The 22,157-nt window shown below is 34.0% G+C and overlaps 1 protein-coding gene across 1 annotated transcript in view; it reads left to right on the top strand.

Moving 5' to 3' along the window:
- The window catches only part of LOC145666329 (cytochrome P450 4C1-like), an 89,166-nt gene that overhangs the window by 30,221 nt on the left and 36,788 nt on the right, over positions 1-22,157 (top strand). Inside the window, exons 3-5 of the mRNA XM_081733437.1 lie at positions 1,076-1,182; positions 16,447-16,537; positions 20,591-20,773. Of these exons, the coding sequence (XP_081589563.1) occupies positions 1,076-1,182; positions 16,447-16,537; positions 20,591-20,773 (381 nt within the window). The remainder of the gene's footprint in view (positions 1-1,075; positions 1,183-16,446; positions 16,538-20,590; positions 20,774-22,157) is intronic.

Below are 22,157 nucleotides of genomic sequence, written 5' to 3'. Positions count from 1 at the left end.
TATGTTAGTCACTTCACAAAAGAAATAAAAATCTCTGAGCAAAACAAGTGTTAATTAAAACTAATAATTGTGTAACAGTTTCGCCATTTAACTAAATATCTTGGCTACATTAGACACGATACCTACAGTAGGTACTATGTCTGATAAAGCCAAGATGTTTAGTTAGTTTGCAAAACTGATACACGATTATTATTTTTAATTAAAACTTGCTTTTCTCAGAGATATTTATTTCTTTTGTAATGTGCCTTTTTTCGTTTGTCTTTGATGTGATGTTTAGTTAGTTTGCGAAACTGATACACGATTATTATTTTTAATTAAAACTTGCTTTTCTCAGAGATATTTATTTCTTTTGTGATGTGCCTTTTTTCGTTTGTCTTTGATGTAATATAATTTTTCTTTTGGCAAGACCATGCTCAATTGTTTTGTTTTGATCAAATATGTAAATTTTCGAGAGTTTATAAGATAAATTTTCGATCTCGATGACATTTAAATTAGAGTATGGAGTTACTTTGAGCATTTTCCTGGATGCACGGTGCCTCAGTGGTAGAGCACTTACCTTTGGTATGTGCGATCTCTGGTTCGATCCCTCGCCCAAGTAAGTTTGTGGTGGACAACATCATGCTCGTGGGTATGTTCGGGGTACTCCCTTTCATGCCACATTCTCAATTCACCGATTCTTGCAACATCATTCACTTGCCTTAATCATCGCCCCCTCTTAGCCTCACGAACATAATCGTGGGACGTTAAACTGAAAGACTTGATAATTTCTTTTGTTATGTGAATTATTTTATGAGTAATGATAATGAAAATTTTTATACATTTAATGTATTTCCAGATTTCAATTATACAAAACAATTGAGCATAATCTTACCAAAAATTTCATATTGCATAGGAAAGAATTTATGTTCATACTTCTACAAGATTTATGTATCTCGGGAATGCCATTTTATCGAGTGCAAACTTGAAATTTATAGTGGAGTGACTGCCACTATTCGATATGGCATTGTGTATAAGATTGTAGAGATATATTAAGTTTTTTTTTTACTAATTACTATAAACATTTTTATTTTTTTAGAATTGGTCAAAGTTGGAAGGCAGTTAATGGATAAATACAACTCAGTCTTCAGAATTTGGTTTTCGGTGTACCCTGTAGTAGTTTTGACGTCTCCAGTAGATGTGCAGGTATAGCATTTACATACTATTCTAATTTTAAAAGTTCACACATTTACTTGTAAATATGAAGCAAACAGTGGCGGTCGGTGTATTATGGTTTCGGGTGTTGCAGTAGATAACGATCGGAGCAGTGTTTCTTTGAGAAACAACGTTCAGGAAGGGGGGACACACTTAGTATTCCAGGGGAACTAGGTCTATTTATTTTTATATTATAGACATATTATTTTGGTTTCCTCCGCGGGAGCACTCGAGGAGGCAGTGCTCCCCAAAAACATGTCTGGAAGAAACACTGAATCGGAGACAGAAGATATAAACCTGACTCATTGACTAATCAGCATAACTTTAGGTGCAAATGCTATGTGATGTGTTAAATTAAAGAAAATTCTGTTTTAAAAAATAAAAATAAAATGCAGAACATTTTATTCGATTAGTCATCTTATTTAATTAGTAAAGTCCATTCTTCTCTCTTTGATTGGAGCGAATCTGCCTAATACATGCTGGTTGAACTCTGGTATTTTAATTATCAGGTCTTTTTCGATAGAAAGCTTAACCAATTTTGATAACCTTTCTTGGGATATTCAATTCCTTGAAAGTGTCAATTTTTTTAGACATGGGAAAACGCTTGTCACCTTTTGCTCACGTCATAGGTATAGTTAATATTGATTTCAGAAGCTTTGTAGATTCATTAAATAATTATTCTAGATAATTGCAAACAATTCATTCCAGCAAACCCAGTCCCTGACAGTGATACACATTCCTCTGTAGCGTAGACTGAAGACAGTTCGTGGCAGAGATTAGTGTTATAAAATAAATAAATAAATTGAACATACTTTATTCACAGTTTATCAAAGAAAATTTAAAATAAATTGTGGAAATACATCTAATGCAAATAACATTACTGTCATAAGATGTCCTGTGAATTTAAACCAGATGTTTTTTCGAACACTCTCCTGAATTGGTCTTTGCATGTTTTGTCTAAGCCTTAATTGCAAGTTTTTCCTCAGTGGAGAGCTCGGCAAATTGCTTTTTTTTTTTTTTTTTGTAAGTTATTTACAGAAATCATGGTATAGAATTCATTGAGAATTTGTAGGTTATTTACAGAATTATAGCACACACAATGTGGATAAATCTAATAACTAAAAACCAAAACAGCTGATTTAAAAAAATACAGCTACAAAAGATACAAAAGCCAAAACAGTTGATACAAAAGAGATATATGAATCGCGAATGTCACATATACACCAACACACATGCGTAAAAGAAAGACTACGTTCGAAATCATCCGTCTTGGTTGTAAGCAATGCACGATAAACACAATATGCTTCTATATGAGATGAAACAATGCGTAGGAATGTCATACGTTCTGGAAAGCAAACTTTGAAACCCGCCAAATGTAGGATAAGCATGTAACAGAAGCCAAATTCAAAGAACGTCAAAACAAACAGCATTGCCAGTTCTACACCAAAAAATGTTTGCTGGGAGGGTCCAAATTATTTTAGGGTCCAATACATCTATGTAATATCGAAGCTTGTCTTATTCTGCACCCGGAAAGAAGATTAGTAATTCTTACATACTGTCAGCTATATTTTTAGAAAAAAATATAGATTATTTTCATAAGAAAAGAAAGAGTACATGATGAGGCGCAAAATAAAACATTTAGACTACATCAATCATTTCTCTGTTATATAAGTATAGTTCTTTTAAGAATGCCTACAAATGTTAGTCGAGTAACGAATTTTTTAAGGGGGTATGGACCCGGTGGACCATCCTCGTGGCTGCGCCCCTGAACATTGCTATGTAGTTCTAAAATCAATGTGGCATTTCCCATCATACAACTGTATGTGGAAAGTTATCAAGAGTATGAAATACATTTATTTTATAAAACAAATATGTGTATGCTATAAAATAAAATACTATCCGCAGAGGGGGATTCTATATATTGATTTATTAATATCTGGTTCACAAATTACTGAACAAGAAGCCTTCATTAAACTAAGAATTAACTTGTGAATGCGTGTTTACTTTCCTCTGTTTTCTGCTCTACTACATATTTTCTTTCTTACTTTGTAATTCTACAATCACTTTTTTTTTTTTTTTAAAGAATTGTCATTATATTGGTTTGCTTCAGTATAGTCCTAACTTAAAAATATGAATGCATAAAAATAAATTCTATTTATAATTGGTAGTGAAATAAAATTCAGAAATCTCATTTAGCGCATAAAACCTTCTCGTTTACTGCAAACCATACCGCGTTGTTGCAGAAGCACTGCAACGACCAAAGCCTTTAACTTCTGAGATAGGGGAAAGGCGACTTTACATTCGCTCCAATTCCCGCGCTGAAGGAATCTGGTCGTTGTATGCTTGCTGCAACGCAATATAAATTAGAAACTCTGTAACGGATTGTTTTTTGTTTTTAAAACGGATTAGTGGATTTTACAGGTATAGAAGTAAAAAATTTGTTATTTAAAGTATATAAGGGACTATTAGATAGTAGTTTTTTTTCTGTCCTTTGCTGCTATTGCTAATAATATTTTTTCTTGAAATACTTTGGTGATTGCACAACGCTGCAACACTAACACTAGCCGCCACTGGAAGCAAAAACGAAAAAGCAAAACGCTCAAACAAAGCATCATTATAAGGAGTATTAAAGTGACTTTCAACAACTGAAATCAATGATTTATTTATTTATTTATTAAATATAACACAACAGATAAGTAAGCAAATATAATGGTCATAGTTTGTAACGTGTTTCGTAGCTTATCCGTAACAATCAATATTAAAATATGGTTTGTACACTCTAAAGGATTTAGCAATAATAGTGCGAGTGCTATAAAATGACGTGATGACTACAAGATACTATTATTATTATTATTATTATTATTATTATTATTATTATTATTATTATTATTATTATTAAATTGTGAAAAGAAATCAATGGCATTATGTTTCGAAGATAAAGCCCTCCTCTGCTTTGGTGGGTAGAATGGATTCTGTGGACATTTTAGCATGAAACGTTCTCCGGAGGCTTTCTGTAAAGGAATGGTGATATGAATTGGTCAGCTACAATACTTAATCTCTTCCTCTAGATATTGTCTATGAGGGTTATCTCAAGTCTCAGGTGTATGAAAATAAGCCACAAACAATTTGTGAATTAAAAGGAAACATTCAATGGACATCATGCCAAGTTTGACCCAGATCGAATGACCTCACTTGCACTCATAGGATATTTAGTGTCCTTATCATTGATTCTTCTTAAAAAAAATCAAAGGACGAAAATTATTGACAAGGATATTTTAGTTTCAACTGAATTCACCTGATCTATATCAAACTTGATGAGGTGATAGATTTTTATCTGCTATACAGCTTGTGAAGTGTAATGGTTTGCATTAACTTTGGTTACTAAGTTAAACGTAAAATAACAATCAAATAGAGAACGATTTTTTAAACGATTATATACAAGGTGTTTCAAAACAACACCGGCAACGTTTGGGAGATGATTCCTGATACCAAGACAGGACGAAAAATATAGGGCAATCTGCGTGCACAAATGCTTCCTTTCGGAGTTATACACTATCAAAAACATGATAAAACAAACTTTAAAGGACCATTGCCAATACTATGGGACCTACCGTAGTCTGGCCAAGACTTTATTTAGAAACTACTATGTGCCCTATCCAAATATCCATGTTTCAGAATCCTGCGGTACTTCCGCAACGATTTTTATAGAAGTAGTTTGTGAGTACTTCAAATTATATGCCCGTAGTCAAACTGCCCATATAAAAATTGTTGTGTGAGTACCTTAGGATCTGAAAAATGTATTTTTGGATAGTGCATATATTAGTTCCTAAGTGAAATCTTGATCCGACTACAATAGTCCCCGTAGCTTTGGAGCTATGGACCTTTAAAGTTCATTTTTTCATGTTTTCGGCAGCCTATTATTCCGAAAGGAAACATTTGTGTATCCAGTTTGGTCTCTACTTTTCGTCTTATCTTGGTGTCAAAAATTACCTCCAGAACGTTGTCGGTGTTTTGAAACATCCTGTATAGGTTTACCGGTTCAGGTAAAAATCAAATAATGAACGACAAGAGTCATTTAAATTTTTAACATAGCTTTACACAATCGTCATGCATATAGTGCAAGGAGTATTTGCGTTAGAAATTTGTTATACAAATTACCAAATATCTCCTGTTACAATTTATGTATACATTTTTTAAGTTTTCAAATTACCTCAGAGTGCACTGAGACATCATATTTTAGAGATATTTTCAAAGCGCCTTATTAAAGGTACCAGACTTGAATTGTGTCATCGGCTATATGAAATGTTGTTCATTCTTCGTGGTTCTTCATACGAGGGAGGATCAGAAACTAAGATTACAAGGCCAATGTTTCTGGAGTTTCGTCTTTTATGGAGGAATCAGGAGTGTGCGATAATATTAATACATGGAGTTGGCAACTGTGCAGAAATTCAGCCACGTACGGCGCTAGTTGTAGGTAAACACAAAATTGCGACTCGTTTGGAAAACTGGTCTCGCGAAGAACTCCGCTCAGTTATTCGATTTCTGTGGGCGAAAGATGTTACCGCTGCTGAAATTCACTGGCAGCTGGTACAGGTTTACAGAAAGACTGTAAGTCTCACCATCATGTCGCAGAATGGTGTCGAAAGTTTGCGGCTGGTAGAGAAAACGCCACCTACGAGGAGCATACTCTCTTGAAGGAGTTTCGCTGGGACATTATCAACCACCCTTTCTACAGCCCATACTTCGCTCCAAGTGACTTTCACCTGTTCCCTCACTTGAAGAAGCAGTTAGGAGGCCGTCGCTTCGCTTTAGATGAGGAGATGAAACACTTTGTGACAACGTGGCTGAACATGCAACGACAGGATTTTTACCAGGAGGGAATCTTCAAACTCATCTTACGATGTGATAAGTGCCTCAAATGCTATGGGGACTATGTCGAGAATAACCTAATGTATATATTATCTGTTGGGTGTATTGGTTTTATGAAATAATACATACAAGTTTCACTGCAGGCTTTGCAATCTTATTTCTGATCACTCCTTGTATTATCAGACTCTCATTGTCATCAGAGAATGACAGGCGATAGAAGGTTACGTCTTCTCTGTGTAAAATTGTATAAGACTTAAAAGAATTTACGAAACAAGGATATCTTACAGAAAGATTGATTAATTGATTACAGTTTAATGGAAACGTCAGCACCAAGGTTATTTATCCCCCTTCAGGATAAGGGCAGTGACCAACACACGCTGCATATTTTTTAAAAAATAAAATAATGCCTGTATTTTAAACATAAGTTCGACAAAATAGGACATTAAAAAAGCTATAAAAATTGAAACAGGGATCGCTGAAAGGCTAAAAGAATAAATATGAAAATATACATAAAAAAATCTAAGAATAAAGACCTCAGAGCTATTCCAATTTTACAAATAAATGCATGAATATGGTCACTAAAGTTCACATTATCCCCCAAAACCTAAGATCTTTGACAGTCCTGGACGTTCTCTGGGGCGTGAGTATTCTGGGCATTCTAAAAGAATATATCGAATATTCCGTGGGGCGACACCGTCTTCACAACATAGATGGTTAGCTCCACGCACTAAATAGTAAAGTATGAGTTAAAAGTATCCAAGACACAATCGAGTAAGGATCATTTCATCTTGGCGACTAGTATGCTACAACGACATCTATAGTGTCTAGGTCCCATATTATTCTCATAGTGGGCACCATCTCGTGTTCTTTATTTACGGATCTTCGCGAGGACATCCGGCAAACAAACTACTGCCAGTTTTCATCCACAGTCCCTTGAAGAGAATTTATGAGAGTGGGCTAGTAAAAGCACTACAACATCAGTATCACGGCAAGTGACTACGACTGTCTTATGTGGGATGTTTACCAGATGAAGCAAGATTCATGTGTCAGCTTCTTCATGTAATCCTTGTAGAGATTTAATGTCTAAGTTCGGATGGGATGATCGCACATCCACAGGATCGTCAAATGCTCCGGCTTCAACAGTTTCTTTATCAGAAGGAGACATATTTAAAAGTTTTATGTCTAAGAAAGCTGCCAATCTTTTTTTGTTTTCTGGAAGTGCAAGGAAGTCGTTTCAATTGTGTGGAAGAGGTACATTTTCATTTTCTATAACGCGACGAGTCTGTGTTGACTGTTTCGCTCTTTTTCGTCTGGTTTCATCTTTAATGCTAGCATTGTCATATCTATCGAAAACGATATTAATCCTACTATACGCCTGGGCACCGTGAAGCACTGAGGACGAAAATACATTAGCAAAATCACCAAATGTATTTACATCTTTAGGCCTGATTAAGAAGGAAATAAGGACATGTCCCTCAATATAATAGCTGATTCATCTGATTCATCTGCAATCGCCCCTCCCCAGAAGGGGAAACTTTCTTATTTTATATATAAATAAAACCCATCCCAGAGTCTGGAGTTCTTAAAAGAAGCTCTTTAGTAAGTAGCACTATCACAACCTACCGCTCCCCCCAGAAATCCGTCCTGGATCCGCATTTGGCTCAGGTTCTAATGCCTTCATCAACAATGACTTTTGGTCACTTCTTAAAGATGTATCTGTGTTTACCAAGGCCAAAGAAACGGGAGTAAGCTCATACTGAAGAATGTCACTAAGATTGACATCTCGTTTTGTTTCATATGCTGCAATAAGACGTTGGGGGATGCTTCGATTGAACACCTTCACCTCATATAACGATTTAAATGTCTTTGGATTATTTCTAGTGATTTTACTACGGAAACATACTTTTGCAAAATTGTTTGAATCTAGCCGTAATGTTGTACAAACCATGTGTCTCTTCAGCAATCTTAGACCGATGATTATAGGATAGCGCTCACCGATTCAAAGGAGTTAACGTTTTCGTAATTCCAACTATTCCACCACATCTTTTTTCAGTAGAATTGAGCCATTTCTGTACCTGGCTGATCAGGATCAACTTGATTGAAGGATGTTTTAGATCGTTTTACAACAAAAGTTTCCATGTTCAAATTCCAATAGCACCTCTTGTGATAACGGGTTCACTTCTGTAATGTAAACACTATCTCACTTTGCGTAATTGTAACAATCATAACGTGCAAAGAAGGATAACACTGATACAAACGAATTGATACGAAGCTTCCCTTTACTTTGACGTTGAGCGCGAATGAATAGGAATAAAATTTCAACCATTTTCATATAGTTCCATCAAAAGACAAATATGGGACACTTCGTCAATTGCTCTATGAACATACTCTGTATATTAAGAAATTCTGTGCATCTTAGAAGTGTTTTGAGCTCTTCAGTCTTTTCCTGTGTAATGCTACATAGAGATGTTATCTTCTAACTCTTTGTCGTGGTCATAAATAACTTGCAAAAGTTATGGGAGTATTAACCTCCCCAATGCTTGTACAGTTAATGTATGCTCCCTGATAGCTCGATTGTAAGATTTTCCAACTAGTACCTGATTAGCTGAATTTTCACCCAGTAATCCACTCTCTACCCATAATTCTTGCAGCCCACAATCCTTCCATGTACTTCCCAATGACTTTTAGAAAATTCATAGCAGTATGAAGCCTACTAAGTCGAATGATGAGTTTTCCTTTATATTCTGGTACTGCCCACTTCAGTTCCATTAGCTCGCAGAATAGAGCTTCATCAGCAGTAACAACTGAATACATATTCCTGGCATAATTTAAAAGAAACATGAATGCATCTTTGAATGACTGTGTTAGGAATGTCATATTTGTGAGTTGGGGCGATCAGAATCGGCATATAACCAACTCATCGGCATAATCGGCATATTCAGTCGTTAAGGGTTTTTCATTTTTCCCTTCAAGGCGCTTATTAAAACTGCTCCAGTTATCATTCAGTTGTTGCTCTTGACGTTGAAAAAAGAACGACATATCAGTTGCTTTAGCAACTACACAATGTTCTGAATTCTTCTTTGGCGAATACCACTCTTCTTTTACAGGTTATTTGAAAGCAGGCAATGGTGTGGGAGGGAACTCATACTTTTATGGATTTCGCACACTTTATTTATTACCTCTGGTGCCCTCAGCACAGTATTTTCGACAGAGAAATCTCTGTCAATAGTACTTGAGTTTCATTCCTCTCCCAACATGCCATTTGAGTCGCATGAAAAGTATTTTTTTTTTTTCATCAAGCGTTTCGCTTAGGATATCTACGTTATCGATAGTGAAGTGAATAAATGTGTTTGCTTGAAAATTGAAAGGTATGAGGGCACCTGTGATATCGCCCATAGACTGCAGTGTCCTTTCTGTTAATGCTGCATCCAGCTTCTGTAGCTGATAATAGCTGATTAGCGATTACATGGCCTGCTTTGTGGAAAAGCTCCACAAGGAGCTTATTTCTGGTAGCTTGGTGAAGAGTTTGACGCAAGGCCATATGTTTTGGTGCCAGTTGCTTTTCCTTGCTTATGTAGTAAACAATATCTTGCGCAATGCTTAGGATGCGATCAATATAATCAACAATGATGTCACACTCATCATTATTACTTTCACGATCCATTACATCTTTTCCTCCAAATATGATTCGTAGAAACATTACAAGAATTTTAGGGACTAAATCGGAAGCACTTTTTCGACTAATATGAACACACTGTGACTTTGAATGGTTTTTGATGTCGGTTCGTATTCTCAAGGCTGTACGAATGAGAGGAAAACAACAGTTATCATCAGTCTTACAATACGGAATGAATGCCTCGTCTTCATTGTTCAATTCTTCGGATACATCATAAGTCTTACAATCATATCGAGATGGAATCAGAAGCATGGATATTATTTCAACGGTGACTTTTCCTCTGAGTATGAAGAGTACTGTGTCCCTAAGTTCTGACTGCAGATGGCCATTAAGTGTTGAGCATCGGCTTATATAGTTAACGGATATAGAAGTTGAAGAGGATTCTGCCAATTCAATGTAGCGACCCCATACATCGTTTAGCTCCAGAATATCTCCTCTGTTTATGTGGTATTGTGTTTCCTGAAGAACCCACACCATTCATATAACTTAGATTTTTCATAAGTTTTCTGAGCCCTGTAGTATGACTTAAGGCAAGTGGATATTTTCCCCTCTGTGGCAATTAGATCATCTACTCCTCCTAACTGAACTGACAGTGTTTTATGAGTCTTTGCTTTCTGTAGGATTTTGTCACTAACTGAAAATGTGTTAATATTAAATAACTTGTCTTTCCTTTCTTTCTGGCAAAATAAACACTTTTTAGAATCTAAAGGTTGTACATCACTTCTTAACGTTCGCGAAGATGAAAGTGCACTATAATTGAGGGGGTTAACGCAACAGTGGTCTAACCTACATTTTTAAAAATGGCGAAAAATGAAACTAAACTTAAACACATGTTTTTTTTTTTTTTGTACAATATAACAAAAGCAAGCACAAGTAGTTGAATGTGTCATAAATTGTATATACATATATTGTACAAAAAACCACACGTGTTTAAGTTTAAGTTGATTTTTCGCCATTTTTAAAAGTGTGGGTTAGACCACTGTTGCGCTAACCCCCTCAATTGTTACCCATACTTTATTTCTTCCGAGTGGTCTCCCCCTGTAACTTGTTGATGATTCTCTTTGAAGCGAATCAAACCTACGCTGCATAGATCAATTTTCTGTTTATGAGTAAAGTCAGAATAACAATAATGATGCCATTTTCATTAAATACACCCCGAATCTTCAATCTACACACATCACATTCCTTCACTTTCAATTTTCCATCGTGTCTGGTCACTCTTACTTTTGTTCATTATTTGTTATTTGACAAAATATACATTTATCGGGATCATATGTATATGGAAATTTACGTTTTATCGATGCTACAGGCTCCATAATGTTAATTTACAACCGCAAGATAGCTACTATAATTTTCTTCAAGACTCTCCGAAAAATAATTTGAAAAGCAAGTTGTTATAATTCAAAGATTCATAGAGGAATGTTTTAAACTCTGAATACCATTCGGAGTTTTCGGAACATAATACTGATAAAAAATACCTATAATGTGCGGACAACGAATATATAGAGAAAAGTTTCTACAGTACATAGTATAACTGATTAGCAACATTGACACTTCTGATGAAGCATTATGAATATGTTAACAATTAATGTTTGACAATTTAAACATAACCCATATATTAATGAAAGAAACAACAAACTACGTTTTCATAACAATTTTGCAATAATAATTAAATATTTCCTTCATAATAAACATTAATGGTTGGCAACACTGTAAAAGTGTCCGTACATGTCAGGAAACTTGGTAGTCCCTTTTTTTCAAATGCCTTTACCATCTTTATTTGGCTCTTTTCTGAAATTTTGACAAGTCTAATAGGAAAATAGCTGTTGAAATCAATGACGATTTATGTTCCATTATTTTAGAAGCAGCATCTTTATGTTTTAGCAGTATTCAGATGCTCAAATACGAAGTATTGTTGTTTGTGATTAATCGTGTTTTTTCACACACCTTTTGCGCAATAAAACAGCGTCGTCAGTAGTGATCGTACCTCACGCAAGTTTCCTGTAGCAGTAGCTTACTGCTCAATGAAATGTAAATTTTGGCATGATGCGGCCTCTTCAGCGTTCAAAGCTAAAGAATATATATTGCTTCTAATGCTTTTTGTTGAATTAGGTTGATTCTTTCTTTGTTTCCTTCTACAGAAGCTACAGAAAAAACTGTTTATTGTTCTGAAGTTCTAAATTGATCAAAGCTATTCTTAGTTTAGATGCCGACTGGAGAAACATTGTTATCGCGCAAACAAAACCAACTCTTCAACAAAAGTGGCTTAGAATTGAGGAGTTTGATGCAATAAGGGCATAAGCGAGTTTACGCCTTTTTTTTTTTTTTTTTGCATCAAACGCATTTGTGGCAGTTGCCATGCTTGTTTCGCCTCTTGGTAAGTTTTCAATTCAATATCGGAATAAAATGATGCATATTACGTTGTTTTATCTAAGAAAAAAAAAAAAACACTACTTAAATTTTCAACATTGTTTATCTCCAACTGCATGTTTCAGACTTACATCCTTATTGCATCAAAACTCCTCAATTAAGGGTGGCACAATTTAAGTCAAGAATTTGAACTTGGAAACAATTTTATCGTTGAACACAATATCACTCACAGTATCAATATATTGTACTATTTCAATAATAATAATAATAATAATAATAATAATAATAATAATAATAATAATAATAATAATAATAATAATAATAATAATAATAATAATAATAATAATATGACGTTTATGCAAGGTCCTTATCGATAATGAGGACTCAAATTGAAATTCGTGTAACAAAATATACGAGGAGCAATTAAAAAGTTCCCGGAATTCTGTTGTAGCTCTTTATTACCACAATATAGGTAACACATTTACTTAATTGCCTTCAAAGTTGTCACTTTCGGAACACACAAACCTTTTTCACCGCTCCTACGATTGGTGGAAACACCGAGGAAAGGCCTCTTTTGGTATCTTCCGAAGTTCAGGCGTTGCGTTGGTTTTGATCTCTTCTGCATTGGACAAAACGGAAAATGATCATTTTTATCTTTGGGAAGAGCCAAACATCCGACGGTACTAAACTGTTTTTAAGACTATCAAAGTCTCTGAAGCAGATTTTTTCCCTAATTTGCAAATGAACTTTTAAGTTTGTGCGTTGCTCGATCTGTGAAATTGCCCCACCTGATCACCACACTTTTCTTCGTTTAGCTACATTTACTCCTACACTGCCTGTTAAGAAGTGTTTGTACTTGTCAGATTCATAATTAGGTAACCCAAGGACTGTATTGTACAAGATTCATTGTGATTGCATCAAAAATGCCAAAACTAGAACAACATTCCGGTAATTTTTGACTGCTCCTCGTATATAGCCAAAATAACCATTTACATATTAAGAAGTTGTAAAAACTAATAAAAGACAAAATAATCAAAATAAAAATAAGAAAAAAAACTTTGCACTGTGTGTTACAACAACATAAAACGAATTTTTCCTTGAAAAAATTACTGATACAGATAATTGTTAAAAAGAGAGGCATCTTGCCAAACTTCTGAGCTAATACGAGCTCGTACTCATTACACTTTCCACAATTTTTTCCTGCTATTTTGCAAGAAGAAAGAAGTCAAAAAACACTATAATTTTGGAGAGTGAGCCACTTAATAGGTAGAGAATTCTTTAAAATGAACTCCTAAATTATCTTTAAGACCTTGAGTACTCTATAATTATGTCATTTGAAACTGCGCACTTAACAATCACTGATCTATAAAGACTTCGAGAAGTATTCTTTGTAAAGTCTTTTCGTATAGATTACGCTTTTCAAAGACTAAATTGTGCAGTAGCATTTGGTAAATACTTTCTGGCTCACTTTGCAGTTACCTCGTATCTCAGAAACAAAACAACTTTACAGAAGAACAACAAGTTTGAAAAAGTTGAAGATTAGTTGAAAGTCAGCGACTTTTAACTAATTTCCAACTTTTTCAAACGTTTTTTCTTATGTATTTTTTTTTAAAGATATGAGGTAGTACCGTCGTGAAGTCCCATATTTATATCCTTAAGGTAAAGGAGACGGATGATAAGTGAAAGAGCATAACTATTATTAATTTTGCTTTTATGCACTTGTTACTTATAACTAAATAACATGTAAGCTTATTGTAATCATGAGATATGGTCCTATTATCAGTGACAATTCATTAATAATAAGATAAATTGTGTGTCATCAGCTTTTCATATAGAAAGAAGTCACGTAGAACCACCAGATTTTGTACACAGATGTATCTTCACCAGATCTAATAGCGTACGAAGCTGTGTATTTCGACTTTCACCTCGAAAGGATCAGGAGGTTTACAAGTTGAGCACCTTTTTTCCTGATCTCTCAGATTTAATATGTACGCCTTGACTATATGCAACCCACAATACAGTTTGGTATGCAGGGTTACATAAATGGACAGGATAAATGCATTGCTCTTCGTTATTTAGTAATGACAGGTGCTTACATAAAAGGAGAGGGTAAATACCGAGCGATGGAAAGATTGTAGGGACATTCCTTTAAGGATATTTCTCTTCATCTCTATTTAAGTTGTGAATGAAGACCCGACAACGACGAGAGCTTACAACTAGTAAATAAATTAGTAAATGGGATGAGATGAAAATGTGAGAGGGAATAGTGAATCTCAACGAAAATAACAGAGACGTTATGTCGTCCTCAATAGACTCATATGACTAGGACCGAACCAGAAACCCCTCTCCTAGAAGTGAGCGTTCATATCGTTCATGTCCTCAGACAGGTTTTAGTTTGGTGCTGTGTAGTTAGCATATCGCCTGTTATCACCATTATTCCTAGTTTTCTAGACCTAAGTTTGTTATCTCTTAATGCAAGCTGCTCTCTATTTGTCTTTCATGTTGCTGGATCAACATTTAAAATTCTATCTCCATTGAATCGAAGCAGGGACCATACACGCAGGAGGTACGATGTATCTTCTACATGGATATCTTAGAGATTTTGTTTTTAACAGTTATATCATACCGCTCACTCAGTGATGACACCAGTTTTAATTTCCTGGAAGAAGGGAACAAAGGAAGGGGAAGAGGAAATTTGGGAGCGCAGCTATTATTTGTGTACCGGAAAGGATAGTTTTATATTGTACTTGACCTGCATTACAATACAACATACTTGTGGGCAGTTCGGGGGGATCACATAGCGACCACGGGGTAGTTCCTTATCACGTCTTAGGTTATTATAGGCATACTTATAAAGGAAATTCTCACACTTTGTGAGTAGAATTTCCCATCAAAGTGAAACGTGAACAAAAGGGATATATTCATTTTTTATTACGAATTTAATATTACTGCCTTCAGTCTCTGCTAACCATTAATAATCATATTTCAAACATTGCCACTCATAGTCTAGTAAAATATGTTCAGGAAAATCATAATTCTTTTTTTTTTTTTCCCCGAGCCGCCGCAGGACAGAAGATTTACTCCAGCATCTGTCTCGCTTGGAGGATGATTAAGTCCTCCATGGGGAAGAAGTTTATGAAGTGATAGGAAGGGTTGTATTGCTGTAATACCATTGCATCCATATTTGTATAGAGTCTTACTTTTTCTTACTTTTTGCAATAAGCAAAGTTTTACGCCATATGTTTGATATTTATACCAAGTAACTTACAATATATTATATTTCATGAAAATTCTTGACGAAATTAGTGCTGTGAGCGTATGGATTTTCTGATTTACATAAAGAACAGTGCTATCATCTCGTGTGTTTATTCGTACCAGAAACATATGGTATTCTACATAAAATGCTACTAATGTAAAAGCTGTCAGAAAAGGCATGAAACTTCCTTAAATAAACTTTTCTTCACATTTCTCTATTAATTCATATGGAGTTCATGTTGATTGAGCTGGTAGTTCTAGATGGCGAGATATAAGATTCTATGATATTTTGTCTCAGTTTGTATAATTCCAAGTTAAATTCGATATTCTGACTCTTTTCCCAACACATACCAGATTAATGAAGCAACGTTCGATGACTAACAAATTAAATAATTTTCTGTCTGTGAAAACGTTTGCTCACAGATATTTTGAAAATGACCGGAAAAATTTATTGAAATAAATTATGCAAAATCATAAATAGCACTTATGATCAAGTCAAATTATGAAGAGTCTTGCCAACGCAGCAAATTTAATTATTTCAGAAATGATACTGTTTGCAGATCATTATATACACATGTGACAACCACATGTAGTTAGGTAGAACCGTGTGAAATCACTTCTCGTAGAGTTGCAACCTGCGAAACACTTGAGAAAATCACACACAACTACTGTAAAATGGGGTTTGAGTCGGAGTAGCACAATGCACTAATTAATAGAAGAATATACTACGTGAGTCCACAAGGAATGCAGACAGTTCCGAGATCATAACAACATATTATTACTAAACGAAAAATGTATTTAATATTACTTATGTATTTTTAAAATGTCAAAATAATAGGCGTTTCAAAGGAACAATTGATTCAATACATACGTGATATTGAAATCTAATAGTATATGTTGTTTAGGTAATTCTGAAAAAAAAAATGTAATTTTCCATTACATTGCAATCTCGGATTAAAGATGATAGAATATTGTTAAATATAAATTGCATTTTTTGTAGGTAATTTTATATGTTTTGATATTGAATTTTGTTATCAAGCAATTTCATTAAAATAGTTTTTTGTTTCGTCTTTTTTTTAATATAGGTTATTTTAAGTAGCAGAAAATACATAACCAAAAGCTCGTTTTATAATATTTTACGGCCGCTCTTTGGTGATGGTTTAATTACCAATACAGGTGAGTACACAATTCATTTATGACGCTTTCACCGTTTAGTACTTTATATATATATATATATATATATATATATATATATATATATATATATATATATATATATATATATATTACATATAGGATTTATTCGTTTGATTAATTTTAATCAAGTTTCTTGATAGAACTGTGGCGATATAAATCTAAATTTAATTACAACTGTGAGTACAAAATACGTTATGTTAAGTTTTCATTTGTAGATATGAAAATATATATATAAAAAAATTAATGAACAATAATATATAGACCCTATGTTTGGTAGTAAGTGTTTTAAAATATACACATACATGTAACAGTAATTATAAGGTATAATATCGTTTAATTGGATATGTGTTTAGGTTCGTTGAGTCTAGTTATTAATTTATGTAGTTTAGGACATATATTTATAGATGTATATTAGGAAATATAATAGGAAATGTATTTATAGATTTATAGAGTCCAGTTGAAATGTTTACGTTTTCATTTCCTAATTAGAAGATCCTAAGTTCGAAGCGTACGGCTGAGTATCAAGATTGAATATTTCCCGAAAGTTTGCCCCATTTATGCACAGTGAATACCGGGAGATAATATTTGAATATGGGACTTAGTGAAATATAATTTCCTATGAAAATATAATTTCACACCCTGGTCCCAAAAAGCTGCATACTGACATTATGTAAATAAACGAAATACTATAGTTTTATATTTTCAAGGAAAATAACATTAATAATAAAAGTGATATGGTTCTAACTAAAAATTTAATTGCAATGCTAATGTAATTTATGTGTATTTCTAGCCAGGACAATGATCCTAAAATCACAAATAGTATATTACGTGTAATGTATAACATTACACAAGAGCAACAAGTCAATAAATTTGAATCGATATAATAATAATAATAATAATAATAATAATAATAATAATAATAATAATAATAATAATAATAATAATAATAATAATAATAATAATAATAATAATATAATGTTTTGGTTGTTTGACATCCCGTCGCATGCTGAGGATATAAACGATTCGTGCTGGACACACAGTTTAACATTTGATTCAAATCACATAAACTTCTACCGGATTCTGTGTCGAGAACTTGTGTCATACCAATATAGCCACGATAGAGCTATATGTAGATGTTTTATAGTGATAGAAATAGGGATATAATAACAAGCATAGAAGTGTAATGCCTATTGGCACTATTAAACTCTTTACAGAGCTTATAGATCTACAACACAACACTAACATTGTTAAACAAAATCTAACCAAGGTGGTAGTTTTTATCGACAAGGTTTTTGGATTCAACGCACTTATTGACCATCGAGGTTGTACGAGAAACGACTTGCTCCTTAAAATAGGATATCCAATTTACTTCTCGAGGAATATTTCCGAGGGAAGGGCTCCTATTGAGAAACAAACCCACATCCACGTGAAAAAAACACGCACTTTAGCCCCTTGGCTATGAAGAGAAACTGTTTGATAAGGTCTCAAATAAGTTTTAGTTCTCAAATTCTATTTTGTCTCGATTTCTGTTTATTTATTTTGGTTTTGTGCTCAACTGCTCTGTTCTCTGACCAGTGACAATTTTAGATTTTCTTTCCGAGGGGAATTTCAATACACTTTATATATTTACTTATTTACGTGCTGAGAACAGCTGAAATGCAACAAAAACACAGCACTTTGTCATATTCTACAACATTATTTTAACACTATAATATAGTAAAAGAGATATAGCCTATAATTATTAACTTTTTAACATGAATTGATAATAAAATAAACACTGACAGTGTAGTCTATGTCAATTCATGAAACATTGAAACGACAAGGTGACCAGACGTCCTGTTTTAGCCGGGACAGTCCCTTATTTACAACCGTTGTCTCGTTTTTTGATTCTCAAACGGGACTCCTAAATGTCCCGTTTTTAAGCAAAAATGACCCAGGTGACCCGTAATTATTATTCAAAATGTAAATGTTCAATGCAAATTCTACGCTCTTCCGTACCGACACTCATTGGGAAGGTCCAGCCGTGCCTAGAATTTCTGAATGTTCAAATGAGAATTGAGTGTTCTGTGGTTCAAGTGGAAATTGAGTGGGAATTCTGAGTGTTGTTGGGTTGTACTTAAGTTGGAAACGCTGTTATCATTCTTAGTTGTGTATTTTGTAAACTGAAAACACTGCTGAGTCCCAAAATGCAATGTGGAATTTCCCCTCCGCTGCCCCCCATCGCCGATTCGTATGCGTCCCGTTTTTCAAAGTAAAAGTTCTGGTCACCTTGTGAAACGACAAAAATTAAAATAAAGATAAAAGCAACTACTAAATAAGATATACATCTATTATAACTTGTTAAAATAATAATAATAATAATAATAATAATAATAATAATAATAATAATAATAATAATAATAATAATAATAATAATAATAATAAATGCTTTGTTAATGAGAAAAAGAGATCATTGGCATGAAAAACTGTCCTACGAGTACTAAGAATTTCGTGTGTCAGCAACTTGTGAAGTTATGTAAAGAGTTATGTATTACTTACGTAAGATGTCATAACAGATACGATATGTGACAATGATTTCTTCAACCCGACGCTGCTTTTCTTTTATAATCAAAGTAATACGTTTGTAAACGCAAAACAGAAAATCTGTGTCGTAACCTTCAAATCCGTGGGTAGAAATGTGCTGACAATTCAGTACTTTTTTTTTTGAATAAAATATTTCTTTTGTTTTTCTTGCTATACATACGTATACACTAAATATCAAATAGTACACAGTATATTCCACAATTTTTTTTCGTTGATGACTTCAAATTTCTGTAGTTTGCTGGTCGTAGTATATTCATACAACACATATGTGTTTGATTATCTAAACTAGTGTTTCCCAACCTGGGGACGCAAGATACTGACTGAAGCAAACTACATTCGTTACAAATATTAAGATTGTTGTAACGAAAAAAGCGTTAAGGTTAGCTTAAAGGGACAACATTTGCCAATAGATGTCACTACAGTCGTCGTATCTCTCTCATGTATTTTTTACCTTTCACGAAAATTTACAATTTCTCTTACAAATTTCAACGTAGAGATTTCAAATTTTTAGAGAAGGAACTTCATAACCTATCGAAGGGAACAATCCGTGCCGATGTTTTATTTAGAATTATTTTCATTGTTGAAATGGTTTTTTTGTTCAAAGGGATATCCAAGCCTTTAACAATATAACTCTTTCAACAATGAAAATAATTCTAAATAAAACATCGGCACGGATTGTTCCCTTCGATAGGTTATGAAGTTCCTACTACAAAAATTTGAAATCTCTACGTTGAAATTTGTAAGAGAAATTGTAAATTTTCGTGATAGGTAAAAAATACATTAGAGAGATACGAAGACTGTAGTGACATCTATTGGCAAATCTTGTCCCTTTACACCAACCTTAAATTAAATACTGCACAAACACAAAGTAACTATTGAGTAAGAATTGTGGTATCATTAATAACCGTGGGACGTAGCCTGGCAGACATAACTTACGCAAGCAGTAGCCTAGTGGGACGTAAAACTTATTCATTTCATTTCATTTTACTCTCGTCTTTGGTGCGAGAAGTCTCAGTTTCGATTCCTGCTGGGTAAACACGGTCGAAAAATTGTATAAGCTTTTTCAGGCAAATCATTTTGAGTGAGATTTTTCTCATTCACATCAGGCTAATGCTGTGATGGTAACTAACATAATGCTAATGCTGACATGTAACTAACATAATGATCCCATGCCACCTTCTTTATTTTCCCATTCCTTTCCTCCTTCCCAGGTTCCCGGGTAGTGTGTCCGCCATAAGTGAGGAACATTATTCCTCATATCATGTCCATAGCTGCCGAAAGCCCAGAAACCTAATACCTAATCTGAATCCCTATTCTAGTTAACTCCTTCCCTTTTATGAATCCATCAGTTAATGATTTTATATAGCTATATGCTATTTTTTTTTTAAATATATGTTCTTGTTTTTAACATTAGCCTCTAACAAGCAAGTCATGTCATTCTTTTCACAGGCACAAAATGGCATATTCACAGAAAATTGGTCACACCAACCTTTCATTTTCATATTCTCTCGAACTACATCAATGTGTTTACAAGAAAAACTGCAGAATTGGTAGATGGGTTAGAGAAGTATGGATCGGAAGTTTTCGATATAGGACCCGTAATACATAAGTGTATGATGGCTATCATGTATGGTAAGTTATCAATTTTTGTCGGATTTCATCTTGGTTTATTAACATATATGAAAGTTATGATGTAAGTGCCTTTAATACTTATATTTGAATAGAGTTAAAAAATTATTGCATTATTCGAATAAGTTTTGGAAATTCTTCCTTCTTTTATCCGAAATTCACTATCCTATTAATTATTCGAACAATAATTCACTTATTAACTAAGTGAAAATCCAAATTTCAAATAATAGTTAACTTTGTCAATACTTGCAAATGAATCTACGTATATTAACAAATTTAAATGACATGTATACTCACCACTAATGCTCTTTTATGAATGAATGACTTTGAAACGGTGCGATCATCAGTCAATTTAAATATATTTGGATTGACGCATACGAATTGCGAGAATACAATTTCAAATAACGTTACCGAAAAACGTATTCAAATTGATCAATACATTGCAAAGTTATTTAGAAATGATTAGGTGAGAAAGTTCTTCTGCTGACCACTATACATTTAATGACTCCTGTAAGTGCTCTGTCAATGACACATGTTTTAGTTTGCTTTGCTTGCCCTAACTTAGCTAGGAGGGTCCATTGAAGCAGCAAAGCAAGAGTAGGGTGATCAATGATCAATGATTTTACTTGTGGATTAAACAGAAAAAAAGATACAAGGAGAACTTTAAAGCTGAAGTGGAAGCATAGATTAAGAGTTAGAACTAAAATACCAGAATCATAGCCGAAGAATTAAAGCCTGTGACAAACATCTTGGCATTTCAGCTAAACGAATAAAACTCAAGCTCTGACGCGACGTTGCCGAGTGCTAAGGGATGTGGCTATGGCTAAGCAGACGAATTATAGCGCGATCAGATGGCAGAGGATGGACGTGGATTGCACAAAATAAACGTGGCAATACCGCTGGCCTCTCATTTGCTAGCAGCATTTAAAGGGAACTTGGAGCGCCGCCTTCAAATGCCAAGATGTTTGTCACGCCGTTTAGGATTAGAAATATCAAAGATATACGTTAACAATTAAGTTTAGTAATATTGAAGGCTCAGATTATGAATTAAAGTCAGTTGAGTGACGTGTCCTGGATTTCTGTTTACTGAGTAAACTACCAGTGAGAGGTCAATTCTCTGTATCTTATTCGTTAAAGGTCTTCGCTTGGTTGCACACTTTATTTTTTTAAAAAAAATATAGTGCATATCTCAAGATAATGAAGAACATTTTTAAAAAAAATGGAAAGCGAGTCTATACCAAACCAAACCGCTTGGCGTAACAGCCTTTTCTGTGGGCCTGAGCCTCCCCAACGCCATCTGTTAGCAACTGAAAGTGAGTGTATAGTATCTGAAAATGCTATTGATGCTTCCGAAATAAAGTAATAACTGTTTTCAGACTTATTTTTG

This window comes from Thermobia domestica, chromosome 1 (genome assembly GCF_964235325.1).
Source record: "Thermobia domestica chromosome 1, izTheDome1.hap1.1, whole genome shotgun sequence".
Lineage (NCBI taxonomy): Eukaryota > Metazoa > Arthropoda > Insecta > Zygentoma > Lepismatidae > Thermobia > Thermobia domestica.
The sequence above is the reverse complement of the archived record's forward strand: the minus strand, read 5'-3'. Positions and strand labels throughout refer to the sequence as shown.